Raw genomic sequence first — 14,971 nt, 5'->3', positions numbered from 1 at the left:
AAAGTATTTATTACTATTATTCACATCATGAGGTGTAACAGCATAAAGGTTAATGAACCGTACAGCACAGGAACAGGCCATTCAGCCCACAATGTCTGTGCTGAACATGTTGCTGAATTAAACTAATTCCTCTCCATATTCCACTATTCCCTGCATATTATAATTATTGATCTGAAGACATCAGTTTGATGCTCAGCACAGCAATGAGTAAATTGAATACAAGTAATGATATAGAGGTAATAGTAATTACAAAAGCCTATCTTGGTCATGTGTGTATTTGCAAAAATCTACCATCCCTATTTTTATGTGATTCCAGCTATAGCGGTGTTATTAACTCAGAGCTGCCCCTGTGAAATATTCTGTCAAGCCATCAGATCTGTGGGACAGTTGAGAATATAGGCAATAACTCCATACTTTGCAACAATATGAACAGACCTTGAATGAATCTTAAAAATATTTACAGTTTGTACGTCTTGTAGGCAAGTTGTGATGAAAACCACAATTAAATTTCTTCTTTGTGGAATTCCTTTTAAGCTTGAAAAGATGCAAACTGAACTGTAAGCAAATATCAACTTAGTTATATTCTGTACAGAGCTCCTGGAGGTTTACAAATGACCTAATCTATGGAGATTTGTCTCCATACAAACTCTTTCATACATTTTAAAAATTATTTTCAAGCTAAATAATACAATTTTTCATGGCATTCTGGATGCAGTATATATTCCATTAGTTGAATTATGGGAAGTGGTAGGGTGATTGATTGTTCAATAATAAAATGATAAAGTTATAACAAATACTGTATGTGTAGAGCAATCTGTTATGGGTTACTACAGGAAACGGACATTCCTGACTGAGGAAAATCTCTTTACAGACTGCTCTCAGGAACTGAACCCTTATGTTACCTGGGGACTGCCTGTACACAGTTTATTTTTAAGTTTGTGAAGATATCTGAACAAAAATTTAAAGTGCCCATTGACCTATTATCACCCATAATAATTATCCGTGCTTTTGCAAAAAAAATCTTTAAACTGGATATCCTCCATCCTGTTTTCCTGACGTCAGTTTTTTCCCCTCTCTCCAAGGTTACATACAGTATGAATGTGTGAATGTGAGGCACAGTGGCACACCTCCAGTAGGGTGAAGCAGGAAACACGCAGCTTAAAGTAGCATCTTCCCAGATTCAGAAGCAAGGCATTTCACATACCCACTTGGGCACTGATTTCTTTCCATTTCTTTCACCCATTCCTTTCCATAACCGGATGTACTGGGGATAATTGAACAGTCGAGCTACCTTCATACATTGTCTGTCAGGATGAACCAGATGGTTGGAGCCTTTCCTTGCTGCATCTAACCATTGGAGATTACGACATGCAGTGTATCACATTCTGTGAATACACCAAGCATAACAGGTGTTGTGATTCACTTCTTCTGACACAGAAGGAAGCTATTTGACCCATTGAGTCTATACCAGGTATTAGAGCAATCCCATTCCCCCTCCCCCTTTATTTCCCTGTAATAACAACATTTCTACCCACTACCCATCCGCTGATTCTCCCACCAGCCACCTAAACAGCAGATAATTTACATGGCCAGTCTGAACATGTCCTTGGCATATGAGAGGAAAGAACAGTTCCTGCTGAAACCCAAATGGTCACGGAGAAAACCTGCAAACTCCACTCCACAAGCCCATTGTGGCTGGGGCTGAGAGGCAGCTGTACTACCGTCAGCACCACTGTGGGAAGAGCTGCAAGTTGCTACAGAATAGGGGGGAGTAAAATTCTTTCCTTTGAGCTAGCCAGCAAGATGTTTCAGAACTGTTCTTAGCACTTCAGAGCACCCTGCCAAAAGTAAAGTTCACTCTAACAAAATATGCAGTCAACTCTTGATTATCCAGTAACTGATTTATCAGTTTGCGGGTTAACCGTGCTCCCTTGGCTGACTGTCTATCTACATATCAGTCACAGCATCCGCCCACTGACCTGAAGCAAATTTGAAAACAGGCGCCCAAAACTCACCCTCCATCTCATGTAAAATCCCTCCTCCTCTCACCTGGCCAGATGCTGTAGCCTGTCTGTTGTACTGGGGCAAATTTCAGATAAGGATGATGAACAGTCCCTCCCATCATTTGCAACGTAAAGTCGGCTAACTGTATGTGATTAAATGGCCGTATTCCTTTCAATTACCGTTTGTACACTATTCTCGTTCTTGTTTGCAGCCAAGCTCACATCAACATTATTGCTGGTGCCTGTATGGCAATGGGCCTACGATTTGCAGGATCTTCAAACACAGCGGCTTTCAATTGTTTGGTGGGTGATACTATATTGTTAAAAGCTTTTCAATAAAAAAGGGGAAGAATTAATCTCGAGCCTTTGTCACTTTGTAGTTGTTGGCTGATGATTACAAGTAGCGTATTTAAAATGTCTGTAATATTAACTGTTTTGTTTGTTATCTAGTACAAATATGTGAAAATGTTTCTGGAGTCTGTCTCTTCACCAATGGCAGCACTGGTAAGTCCTCTCTCCTCCCACCCAAACACACACACCTAAGACTTGATAAATTTATTGTTTTACGCTTAAGATCGTGATAGTACTTTATTTTCACGTAATCATGGAAGTTCAGGTTCATTATCTTGCCTGGGTTGAGATTTTCCCTCCAGGTTTATACTACATGGAAACTATAGAGAGAGTGCAGAGGAGATTTACAAGGATGTTGCCTGGTTTGGAGGGTGTACCTTATGAGAATAGGTTGAGTGAACTCGGCCTTTTCTCCTCGGAGCGACAGAGGATGAGAGGTGACCTGATAGAGGTGTATAAGATGATGAGGGGCATTGAACGTGTGGATAGCCAGAGGCTTTTCCCCGGGGCTGAAATGGCTGACATGAGGGGGCATAGTTTTAAGGTGCTTGGAAATAGGTAGCAAGGGGATGTCGGGGGTAAGTTTTCCACACAGAGAGTGGTGGGTGCGTGGAATGTACTGCCAGCTGCGGTGGTGGAAGCAGATACAATAGGGTCTTTTAAGAGCCTCTAAGGTACATGGGGTTTAGAAAAATAGAGGGCTATGCGCTAGGGAAATTTTAGGCAGTCTCTAGAGTAGGGTACATGGTCGGCACAACATTGTGGGCCGAAGGGCCTGTAACGTGCTGTAAATTTCTATGTTCCATGTTTATGCCAATTAAATTCAGCAACCATTTCACAGAAGATTTTTTTAAACCATTTTAACCATTAATTCTCAGTTTAAAAGCCAACCGTAAATTGCCCTTTCGTGGTCAAATCAATCATTGGACACATGAGGGAAGCTAAGTTGCAAGACGTCATGGAAATGAGGATGGGGGAATAGGACGAAAGGGATTGCTCTGCTGTGATTGGCCTGATGAATCCTGTATTGGAAGCATAAACCAGGCTGCACCCAAACTCAGTCCCAGAGGTGACAAGGTGCAGTTCTTTCTTTGGAATGCTTCAGTCTGAAGATTTGAAAGCATGAACCACATTAAGTATGTGTTCTCTGCGGAATGACCCTGCTGTTAGTGGAAACAGTTTCTCCTTATTTACTTTATCAACAGCTGCCATGGTTTTATTGCACTATTAAACCTTGCCTTGGTTTTTTCCTGCTAAAGGCCGTCAGCTGAGAATGATTCTGGTTAACCCAGAGCTATGAAACCGAATCTTAGAATAAGGTTAATCATGTCAAGTCAAGTCAAGTCAACTTTTATTGTCATTTCGACCATAACTACTGGTACAGTACATAGTAAAAATGAGACAACATTTTTCAGGACCATGGTGTTACATGACACAGTAAAAAAAACTAGACTGAACTACGTAATTAAAAAAAGCAGAGAAAGCTACACTAGAGTACAGACCTACACAGGACTGCATAAAGTGCACAAAAACAGTGCAGGCATTACAATAAATAATGAACAGGACAGTAGGGCAAGGTGTCAGTCCAGGCTTCAGGTATTGAGGAGTCTGATAGCTTGGGGGAAGAAACTGTTACGTAGTCTGGTCGTGAGAGCCCGAATGCTTCGGAGCCTTTTCCCAGACAGCAGGAGGGAGAAGAGATTGTATGAGGGGTGCATGGGGTCCTTCATAATGCTGTTTCCTTTGCGGATGCAGCGTGTAGTGTAAATGTCCATGATGGCGGGAAGAGATGATCTTCTCAGTTGACCTCACTATCCACTGCAGGATCTTGCGATCTGAGATGGTGCAATTTTGTTAGATCCTGAAGAGTTTGTTTACTATGAAGGCTGCAAATCTTCAGAAATCTTTAATACAATTAATGCTCGCTTGCCAATGTACATTGAAGAGTAGAGTCTCATGGATTTACTTTTAGTTCAATTCAAATCAAGTTTAATTGTAGTTCAGGTATTCATGAATACAGTCAAAACAAGACAGCATTACTTACAAGGTCAAGGTGTGAAGACACAATACCAACAGCAACACACAAGAACACATCCACAGAATAAAGAAGACCTGACAACCCCCCCTCGCCCACCTTGACATCACAGCTTGATGCCCAGTCCTCACACGTACAAGTCAACAAACTCATGTAGAGTATCAGTAAAAAATGGTGCATCAGAGGGTGAAGAATCTGTAAGATTCATTGGCACAGATGGCTGTGGTAGCCAAGATATTGAGTATAGTTAAAGTGGAAGTTGATAGGTTGTTGATTAGTAAAGGTGTCAAAGGTTACGAGGAGAAGGCAGGAGAATGGAGTGTAGAGGGAAAGTAAATCAGCGGTGATCAAACAGTGGAGCAGATTCGAGGGCCAAAATAGTTGAATTCGGCTCCTATGTCTTTTGGTCAGTTCGATCGCCCAGTGCAGTGCAAAAACAGTTATAACCATATAACAATTACAGCATGGAAACAGGCCTTCTCGGCCCTTCTAGTCCATGCCGAACGCTTACTCTTATCTAGTCCCACCGACCTGCACTCAGCCCATAACCCTCCATTCCTTTCCTGTCCATACACCTGTCCAATTTTTTTTTAAATGACAAAATCGAACCTGCCTCTACCACTTCTACTGGAAGTTCGTTCCACGCAACTACCACTCTCTGAGTAAAGAAGTTCCCCCTCGTGTTACCCCTAAACTTTTGCCCCTTAAATTATTGGCAGTTACTGACAAATTGTCATTGCTATCCTGATCTTTCAATCATCTGTTTCAGGGATCCCTTAACAAGTTGTCTTCCCTACCACCCTGTTCCTGAAGAGTACTTCAGAAAGGAAATGAGTAACTTACAGCCCTAACTGTGGGATTCTGTGATTGGCAGGTGGACAGAATGTAAGGGAGTGTAGAGTTACCTGGTTCGGAAGAAAGAGGTAAAGAATATGAAATCATTAAAATGGGAGACCTCAACGTTGCAGCACAGATTGACTGATTTGCACAAAATAAGCTTTTTAGATGTACAAAATAATTAAGAATATAAATATAATGTTGGTCTTTTGCAAAGGGAATGATTTATTAAAGAAGGAAGGTGATGCTACATTTGAACAGGGTGTTAGGGAGAGAACTTCTGGAATACACACTGGTTTGTTCTCCTTCATTAAGAGCCTTGCGAGGGAGGCAGTTCAGGGACAGTTCATAAGTGTAGTTCCCCGGATAAACAAGTTTTAGCAGGTTGGGCCTACAACTGGAATTTACTAAAATTAGTAATTTAACTAAAACATAGAAGATTCAGGGAATCTGACAGGATGGGAGAATCTGAAAGTGAGGTCAGAGTTTCAGAATAAAGTGACACGCACATGAGACGAATTTGTGTCTAAGTGGGTGTGAATCCTCAGACTCGACAGCCCTTGAACCCAAGAATGAATTGTGGAGGCTGAGTTACTGAGTGTGTTCAACAATGTTGGAATGTAAGAGGATCGAGCACGGTGGGGAACAGGCAGCAAGTTTGTGTCTTTGGGGGGGGGGGGGGGGGGGGGGGGGTGTGTGTGTGTGTGTGTGTGTGTGTGTGTGTGTGTGTGTGTGTGTGTGTGTGTGTGTGTTTATGTGTGTGTGTGTTTGTTTGTTTGTTTTTTTCAGGGTCTCCAGTTTCTTCCCACACTGCAAAGGCTTGGTGATGGGTCACTTTACTCCTGCAGGTGACAAAAAGAACCGTAAAGGGATATTGGCGCGAGAGAAGCTACGTTGAAGAGGGGCAGGGATAAAGGGGAAAATGGAATGGGGTTGGATTACTCAACTGGGAACCAATGGGTTTTCTGTGTAATAAGTAAAAAAGCCTAGATCAGATTGACTACTATCCCATTCAATAACAGAGGAGGCTCAAGATGATGTAAGGCCTAGTTCTACTTCTGTATATAAATAGCAGAAGTTGAGATGAATGGTGGTGGAAGAGGGAACAAGCTGACAGGCCTTTCAGGCAGTTTCCCTTACATTTTACAGGCTGGCCACCACAACCTTGAAACCTGTCTGAGTGTGGTTCTGCTGTCCCTGGCCTTGGTGATGGCAGGCACTGGGAACCTGAAGGTCCTCCAGCTGTGTCGATTTATGCACAAAAGAACAGGAGGAGAGATGAATTACGGTTTCCACATGGCCACGCACATGGCCCTGGGCCTCCTCTTCTTAGGAGGGGGAAGGTAAACTTGAATTGTTTTCACTTGCACAGCACATCACCCGGGTTATGTTCAGTGGGAGGCCTTTTGTTACAGGGAGTTTATATAGTCTTCCTGTTTAGTCCCGGATAGGGAGGTTGGTTGAAAGGGAAGGTCAATTTGGAGATGTAGAGCTAAGTTCAAAACAAAATACTTCAAATCTATAATTAAAACAGAAACTAATGGTAAGCATTCAGCAGGTCAGAGAGAGAAACAGAAGTTAATTGCTTTTTAAAAAAGTCAAGAAGCTCCCACAGTGACACACCTAAGAAACTTCCCAATCCCAGAGGAGTATTTCCCAGCTCAAGCATTTTCCCATGGGCCACAGTAGCCATCCAATTCCTAAATGTGAAGCTAAGATTACCAATTAGGGGCAGTTTTGCTCTCTGGATCACTGGGAACTGGACAGACAGTAGCTAGATGTTTCACAGATGTTCGGGATACATAGATCATATTGCAGTTGTCAGTATTCAATGTTGAACTCAAACCTCGGAGGTGAAAGGCCAGCTTATAAGATTTTTTTTAAACAAAATTGAAGATCATGTAAACTATCAGATTTACAAATTAGCCGCTAGTTTTTTGAGTAGAGAAAATCCCAAGAGCCATCCCTCATCGTTCAAGCCAAGTTCAGCATTATCTCACAAGCTTGTTAAGGACAAAAGCTGCAAGTACTAGAATTCACAGCGGATTTGACAACAACTACCAGAGAAAATGCATGTCAAACATCTCATCTTTGTAAGAAGCAAGTTGTTGGTGTACACAGGAGACAGTATTCTTTTTCCAGCTTTCCTGCCCGGCATCTCTCTTCTCCTTTGACTCCCAAATGTAAAATTGTCGGCTGTGGACAACAGAGGGGGTGGGTATTTTGTTCAGCTGTGGTGCTGTTAACAGTCAAATAGCCCATGAGCGTTCACTGCCGTGAATAGCCATGGGCAATATGGCCAGAGGTTGCCATCACACATTAAAATGCGGCTTGGCAGGAATTGCTGACTTGAAGAAGAAGCTGTGAAGATAATACAAGTTAAAGATTGATAAAGCATTAGTCTTTGCTAAGTTGCCAAGTAGGAGTTTACAAAAGGGCACAATATCTACTGTTTGTCTGTCAGGTGGTGACGACTGTGAGGTACGTGGCACAATGCAGTATCAGGGATTCATTGTTATGCACACCTCAGCTCTGCTCCACCTCGAGCATCAATATTATTTACTTCCTCATCTCCACCCTCACTCAGTCATCTTGTCCAACTTCTCCATTTGGTCATCCACCCTTCATCCTCTGGTTTGACTCTCTAAAAATGCTCCACCTGATTCACCCTCCCATCCATCTTGAGCATTCAATCTTCTCTTTGAATCGCACCTCACATCACTTATTCACCTCCTGTCTCATTCGTGCCTTGCCCCGCCCATCCTCTACGTCTAATTTTAACTGCAACAAACCTGATCTGGCTTGCTCACTTACCCCTCTCAACCCGGTTCACAGATCACTCATCACTCTGCCGTCGATCTACACTTCCATCCTCACATCCACCTCCTCAGTCACCCACTGTTCCGATCATTCCGTCAACCTGATGCACATCAAACACCCACCCCACCTTTCGCAGAAACCTCTTCTCTAAACACCCAACCCCACCTTACTCTAGACCCATCTTTTCTTGCAACTTAGCAGAATGCACTGATCTGGAGATGGTCCATGCTATCACAACAATGATGTAAATTTCTACCCACATGTTTTCCTAAATGACTGAAGGTGGTAAAACTTGTGGCTTTTAGTAAGTTATTTTCTTTTAAGAGATGAGTCTTCCAACAACAGTTTTCATTGTTTTTTTCTTTAATTTTATATGACGATTTACATCTTTTACAGATATTCCATGTGCACATCAAATTCTGCAATTGCAGCTCTGCTTTGTGCTCTTTATCCTCGCTTTCCCGCACACAGCACTGACAATAGGTAAGTGCTCGTTAATACAAGTGAACCTCAACTGGTGCCAGTTCGTAACAGAGTCACGGAGTCGTGGGTCGAACTAAATCAGAATCGGGTGTATTATCACTGGCGTACGTTTACAAATTCGTTTGGTAGCAGCAGTACAGTGAAAGACAGAAAAGTTACTTTAAGTTACTTTAATTTGGGGCAGCGCGGTTAGCACGGTGCTATTACAGCTCGGGCGTCAAGGTTCGGAGTTCGGATCCGGCACTGTCTTTAAGGAGCGTTCTCCCCATGACTGTTGGGGCTCCAGTTACCTCCCGCGTGCCAAAGACGTGCCGTTTAGCAGTTTAATTGGTCATTGTAAATTGTCCTGTGCTGCGGCTCGTGTTAGATAGGCGGGTTGCTGGGTGGCACCGTTCGTTGGGCCAGAAAGGTCTGTTTCATGCTGTATCAAACAAATAAATAAAATTTTAAATAAATAAATAGCGCAGAAGAGGAATAGTGAGTGGGGTGTTGTTCGTGAGTTCGTGGACTGTTCAAAATCTGAGGGCAGAGAATAAGCTGTTCCTAAGACATTGAATGTGTGCCTTCAGACTCCTGTATCTCCTCCCTGATGGCAGTACTGAGAAGAGGTCATGTCCCAGGTGGTGAGGGTCCTTCATCTTGAACGCCACTTTCTTAAGGCACCACCTTTTGAAGATGTCCTCAATGCATGGAACCCACTGTCCATTTCAAACACTTATTTGCACTAATCTCATTCTTTTACTCCCAATATTTCTATCAGCTCCCTACAGGTTCTACCACTCACCTGCAGATTTGGACCAATTTTGGATTATTCAGCACAGGAACTAGTTCATCCGTGCCAACAAAAGTTATAGGGCCTGTGCCTGAGTTATAGGGAGAGAGAGGTTGGCCAGGCCAGGTCTTTATTCCTTGGAACATAAGAGAATGAAGGACAGCCATATTAGAAGTATTTAAAATGATGAGAGGCATCTATAAGGTGCGTGATACCAGTGTTTTCCCCAGGGCAGCAGAGTCCAAAATTAGGGGGCATGGATTTTGAGTTGAGAGGCACGAGGTTTAAGAAGGGCAAGATTTTCACAGAGATGGTGGTGAGTATATGGAATGAGCTGCCATAGGAAGTGGTTGAGGCAGGTACAATAGTTTAAGAAGCTGTTGGAGGGATGTGGGCTAGAATTCGGACTGGCTTTATGAGCACTGTGGTTGGCATAGGCTGGTTGGGCTGAAATTCCTGTATTTGTGCTGCATGACTCTGTGACTGTAATCCCTTCCTGAGCCAGACCTATTTGCCTGCATTTACCTGCTTGCCAATAAAGAAAAGCGGACGTAGGAATGACAGGTGGAATTTAACATGGGCAAATGTAAAGTGATGCATTTTGAGAAGTTAAACCATACACTCTAAATGGCAGGGCACCCTGCCCTTGTGAACTTCAAAAAACTCAAACTTGTGACAAAGCGAAACCTGTCCCAATTCCATCCTTGCCTCAGAATCCTCACCAGCAACCTTCTCACCCCTGATGTTAGACTCACTATCCTGTAGTTCCCTGGTTTGTCCTGAAAGCCCTTCTTGAATAAATGCACAGCGGTAGCTTACCTTCCGTTCTTCCATTACCTCACCCACGGCTAAGGAAGGTATAAAAATCTCTGCCATTTTACAATTAACCAAACAGCTGTCACACCTTTCGCAGCACAGTGCAAGATGAGGACAAGCATAAGTTAACAAAAACTTAAAATAGCATAAGTTATACATAACCTGCGGAAGGGTCTTGGCCCAAAACGTCGACTGTACTCTTTTCCACAGATGCTGCCTGGCCTGCTGAGTTCCTCCAGCATTTTGTGTGTGTTGCTCAGATTTCCAGCATCTGTAGACTTCCTCTTGCTCATTACCTACCATGATGTCTCGGGAATGGTGTTAAGGAAAAGAGGAGATGGGAAAGGAGAAGGTGGTTAAAATTAAAAAGCAGGTGAATGCCGTTACTAAGGCTTTGGGTGGGGTTCCACCTGAGCAATGGCTGTAAACCAAGGATGCCATGCACTCCCCGCCATGAGTAACAGGTGGAGCAAAAGGGACATTGAGTAAGTGCACTGATTTGTATCTCGAAGCTTGCGTCAGTTGATATACAAACTCCCAGAAGAGCACCATTCCCTTATTTGACTAATTCTTTCTATTAATTGATTCTTGGAGTTTCAGACCAACTATTGTTTCTCATTGAAAGGCTTGCTAATTCTAGACGCACCAAACGTCAGGAATCAGTTAGAGGTCTTGGGGTCTAGAGGAGGGGAGAGCAATTCACCAGTGAAATAATGGCGTCAGCAGTGTTTTATTTTCTCCTTCCAGGTATCACCTTCAAGCTCTGAGGCATTTGTATGTGCTCGCTGCTGAGCCGCGACTCCTGGTACCGGTTGATGTGGATACAAACACACCGTGTTATGCCCTCATCAAGGTTACCTATAAGGTATGTGAGCTGCAGTTGGCTGTGTTTACATTCAAAGCAGCACTGAATAGTTGACCAATACCCTTGCAAGGGAGTTTGCTCGCACTATTCGGGAAGGTTTAAGCTAAGTTGGCAGTGGGGAGTAGAGTAGTAGTGTAGTGCACTGCATGTGAAGAAAAATAGACAATAGGTGCAGAAGTAAATCATTCGGCCCTTCGAGCCTGCACCGCCATTCTGAGATCATGGCTGATCATCTACTATCAATACCCGGTTCCTGCCTTGTCCCCATATCCCCTCATACCCTTATCCATAAGATACCTATCTAGCTCCTTCTTGAAAGCATCCAGAGAATTGGCCTCCACTGCCTTCCGAGGCAGTGCATTCCAGACCCCCACAACTCTCTGGGAGAAGAAGTTTTTCCTTAACTCTGTCCTAAATGACCTACCCCTTATTCTCAAACCATGCCCTCTGGTACTGGACTCTCCCAGCATCTGGAACATATTTCCTGCCTCTATCTTGTCCAATCCCTTAATAATCTTATATGTTTCAATCAGATCCCCTCTCAATCTCCTTAATTCCAGCATGTACAAGCCTAGTCTCTCTAACCTCTCTGCATAAGACAGTCCGGACATCCCAGGAATTAACCTTGTGAATCTACACTGCACTTCCTCTACAGCCAGGATGTCCTTCCTTAACCCTGGAGACCAAAGTTGTACACAATACTCCAGGTGTGGTCTCACCAGGGCCCTGTACAAATGCAAAAGGATTTCCTTGCTCTTGTACTCAATTCCCTTTGTAATAAAGGCCAACATTCCATTAGCCTTCTTCACTGCCTGCTGCACTTGCTCATTCACCTTCAGTGACTGATGAACAAGGACTCCTAGATCTCTTTGTATTTCTCCCTTACCTAACTCTACACAGTTCAGATAATAATCTGCCTTCCTGTTCTTACTCCCAAAGTGGATAACCTCACACTTATTCACATTAAACGTCATCTGCCAAGTATCTGCCCACTCACTCAGCCTATCCAAGTCACCCTGAATTCTCCTAACATCCTCATCACATGTCACACTGCCACCCAGCTTAGTATCATCAGCAAACTTGCTGATGTTATTCTCGATGCCTTCATCTAAATCGTTGATGTAAATCGTAAACAGCTGTGGTCCCAATACCGAGCCCTGTGGCACCCCACTAGTCACCACCTGCCATTCCGAGAAACACCCATTCACCATTACCCTTTGCTTTCTATCTGCCAACCAGTTTTCTATCCATGTCAATATCTTCCCCCCAATGCCATGAGCTCTGATTTTACCCACCAATCTCCTATGTGGGACCTTATCAAATGCCTTCTGAAAATCGAGGTACACTACGTCCACTGGATCTCCCTTGTCTAACTTCCTGGTTACATCCTCGAAAAACTCCAATAGATTAGTCAAGCATGATTTGCCCTTGGTAAATCCAGGCTGGCTTGGCCCAATCCTATTACTGCTATCTAGATATACCACTATTTCATCTTTAATAATGGACTCTAGCATCTTCCTCACTACTGATGTTAGGCTGACAGGATGATAGTTCTCTGTTTTCTCCCTCCCTCCTTTCTTAAAAAGTGGGATAATATTAGCCATTCTCCAATCCTCAGGAACTGATCCTGAATCTAAGGAACATTGGAAAATAATTACCAATGCATCCGCAATTTCCAGAGCCACCTCCTTTAGTACCCTAGGATGCAGACCATCCTATATCAAGCAAATCCAACCTGAAAGTAGATGGCGTTCACTTTAATGCCAGGGAACCTCTCTGATGAGTTAGATGAGCTTAGAATATGGACCAACACTTGGAGCTATGATGTCGTTAGAGTCCTCCAGGTGTGATTGCAGGAAGGTTCAGGATCGGCAGTTTAAAAGGCTGTGGATGTTTCAGATGCACAGAGGGGAATGTAAAGGAGCTGGGGGAGGAGGCTGTGCTTCTGGTTACAATGGCATTCCTTAGAGAGGATATCCTGGACGTCCAGTGAAGTCATGCAGACAGAATTTAGGAATAAGACAGGGGCAATCATGTTGCTGGGTTTACGGGACAGGCCTCCCAGCAGTCAACCAGTATAACAGGAACGGATATGTAAGCAAATGGCAGGAAGTTATAAGAACACTAGGGTTTTAGCAGTGGAGGACTTTGACTTTCCCAATGTTGACTGACTGCAAGGGACTCAGATGGGGTAGAATCTGTAGTCCTTCTAGAGACAGGCTGTTTTCAACCGGAAACTGGTCAGGTAGCGGAGGTGTTGTCTGGGGAACACCTTCAGAACAATGACTATGACCCTGTAAGTATTATGGTGGTTATAAAAAGGGATATCATTGGCCCTCAAGTTGAACTGGGGGAAGACGAATTTCAATAGCACAATGGAGGATCTGGCAAAAGAAGACTGGGAGCAAATGCTTGTGGTTTAAATTACAGCTGACAAGTGGGAATCTTTTTAAAACAGTTAGTCAGAGCCATAATGTTCTGATAAGGGTACAAGATTAAAGGACCTTGCGTGATAAACATTGAAGGGTGAAAAAAAGAAAACATATGGCAAGTATAGGCAACCGGGATTGAGTGAGTTTCTTGCAGAATAGAGTGTGCAAAGAAGAACTTAAGCAATTAGTATAGAAAAATGGGGCCATGAAGTATCCTTGGTGTCAGAAACGAGCCACGCTCCCGAATAATGGCTTCAAGACAAATTCAAGGAAACAAAGTTTATTAACAGTTCTGCAGAACTGGGCCCCCTCAGAGAAGGGAACCCTGAACCTTACAGGGCAGCAGGTTTTATCCTTCTTCCTTACCACCCCCCTCCCTGACTCCATTCCATATTTGGAGTTGTTTTTTTACACGTTTCTGTAAAACAATAGTCCATATCTCAGGACTTCAATGATTCCACAAACAGTTAATTTTGTCAAGGCTTCTGCATTCATAATTAGATCACACTTGTTTACAGACTTTAACCCAGACATAATTAAATCACATTTGTCCCTAAACATAATTAAATCACAGTTGTCCCTAGACATAATTAAATCACATTTGTCCTTTGACTTTAACCCGGACCTGTCAGAAACGCACATCTTAATTTTGAATCTTACACTTGGCAAGTAAGATTAAAGTGAATGCTGGTAACTTTCTATCTGGAGCAAGAGAGTAGCCAAGGGAAGAGTAGGTTCCCTGAGGGCCCAAAGAGTAATCTGTAAGTGGAGCCAGGGTATAGAGGCAAGGTTCCACCAGAATAATTCTCAACTGTATTCACCAAGGAGAAGGACATGGCAGAAAATGAGTTTGTGAAGTGGTACATAGATAATCTAGAGTGTTGGTACTAAGAAGGAGCCATTAGATGTTATGGAATATTGTCATCTATCCAGCTTTGTTATGGAGGCTAGGAATGAGATAGGTGCAACTCTGACAGAAACTGATGTATCTTCAGTAGCTAGAAAATTGGAGGGTATCTAATGTTACTTTATTTAAGAAGGGTATTGGAGATAAACCAAGGAACTACAGGCCACTGAGGCTTACCTTAGAAATTATTGGACGTATGTACATTTTGAAAAGCAGGGGCTGATCAGGGATAGTCAGCATGGCTTTGAGCCGGGGAGATCTTACTTCACAAATGTGATTCATTATTTTGAGGAGACAACTAAGAAGATGGACGAATGGATGACAGTTGAGATTGCCTATATGGACTTCAGTAAAGCGGTTGACAAGGTCGCACAAGTAGGCTGATTCAGAAGCTTAAGGCACATGGAATCCAAGGCAAGCTGGCTAACTGGATTGGTGATAGGAGTGAGAGGGTGGTGGTGGAAAGAAGCTTTCCCGATTGGAAGTCTGTAGCCAGTGGTGTATCACAAGAGTCAGCAAAGGAACCCTTTGTTTGTGATATATTTTAACAACTTGGATGTGAACATAGGAGATGACACAATAATTGATTGCTTTCTGAATGACATGAAAATGTTGTCTAGGTTACAGCAGACAGTAGGCTAGTTGGAAAG

General features: G+C 43.1%; 1 protein-coding gene across 2 annotated transcripts in view; it reads left to right on the top strand.

Annotated features, from left to right (window-relative positions):
• The window catches only part of anapc1 (anaphase promoting complex subunit 1), a 231,177-nt gene that overhangs the window by 181,986 nt on the left and 34,220 nt on the right, over window positions 1–14,971 (top strand). For both annotated transcript variants that reach the window (XM_073055963.1, XM_073055962.1), the window contains 5 exons: window positions 2,216–2,306; window positions 2,454–2,507; window positions 6,376–6,569; window positions 8,443–8,529; window positions 10,865–10,982. In XM_073055963.1, the coding sequence (XP_072912064.1) occupies window positions 2,216–2,306; window positions 2,454–2,507; window positions 6,376–6,569; window positions 8,443–8,529; window positions 10,865–10,982 (544 nt within the window). The remainder of the gene's footprint in view (window positions 1–2,215; window positions 2,307–2,453; window positions 2,508–6,375; window positions 6,570–8,442; window positions 8,530–10,864; window positions 10,983–14,971) is intronic.

The sequence above is a fragment of the Hemitrygon akajei genome, chromosome 9 (assembly GCF_048418815.1).
Source record: "Hemitrygon akajei chromosome 9, sHemAka1.3, whole genome shotgun sequence".
Taxonomy (NCBI): Eukaryota; Metazoa; Chordata; class Chondrichthyes; order Myliobatiformes; family Dasyatidae; genus Hemitrygon; species Hemitrygon akajei.
Note: the sequence above shows the minus strand (reverse complement) of the source record. Positions and strands in the feature narration are given on the sequence as shown.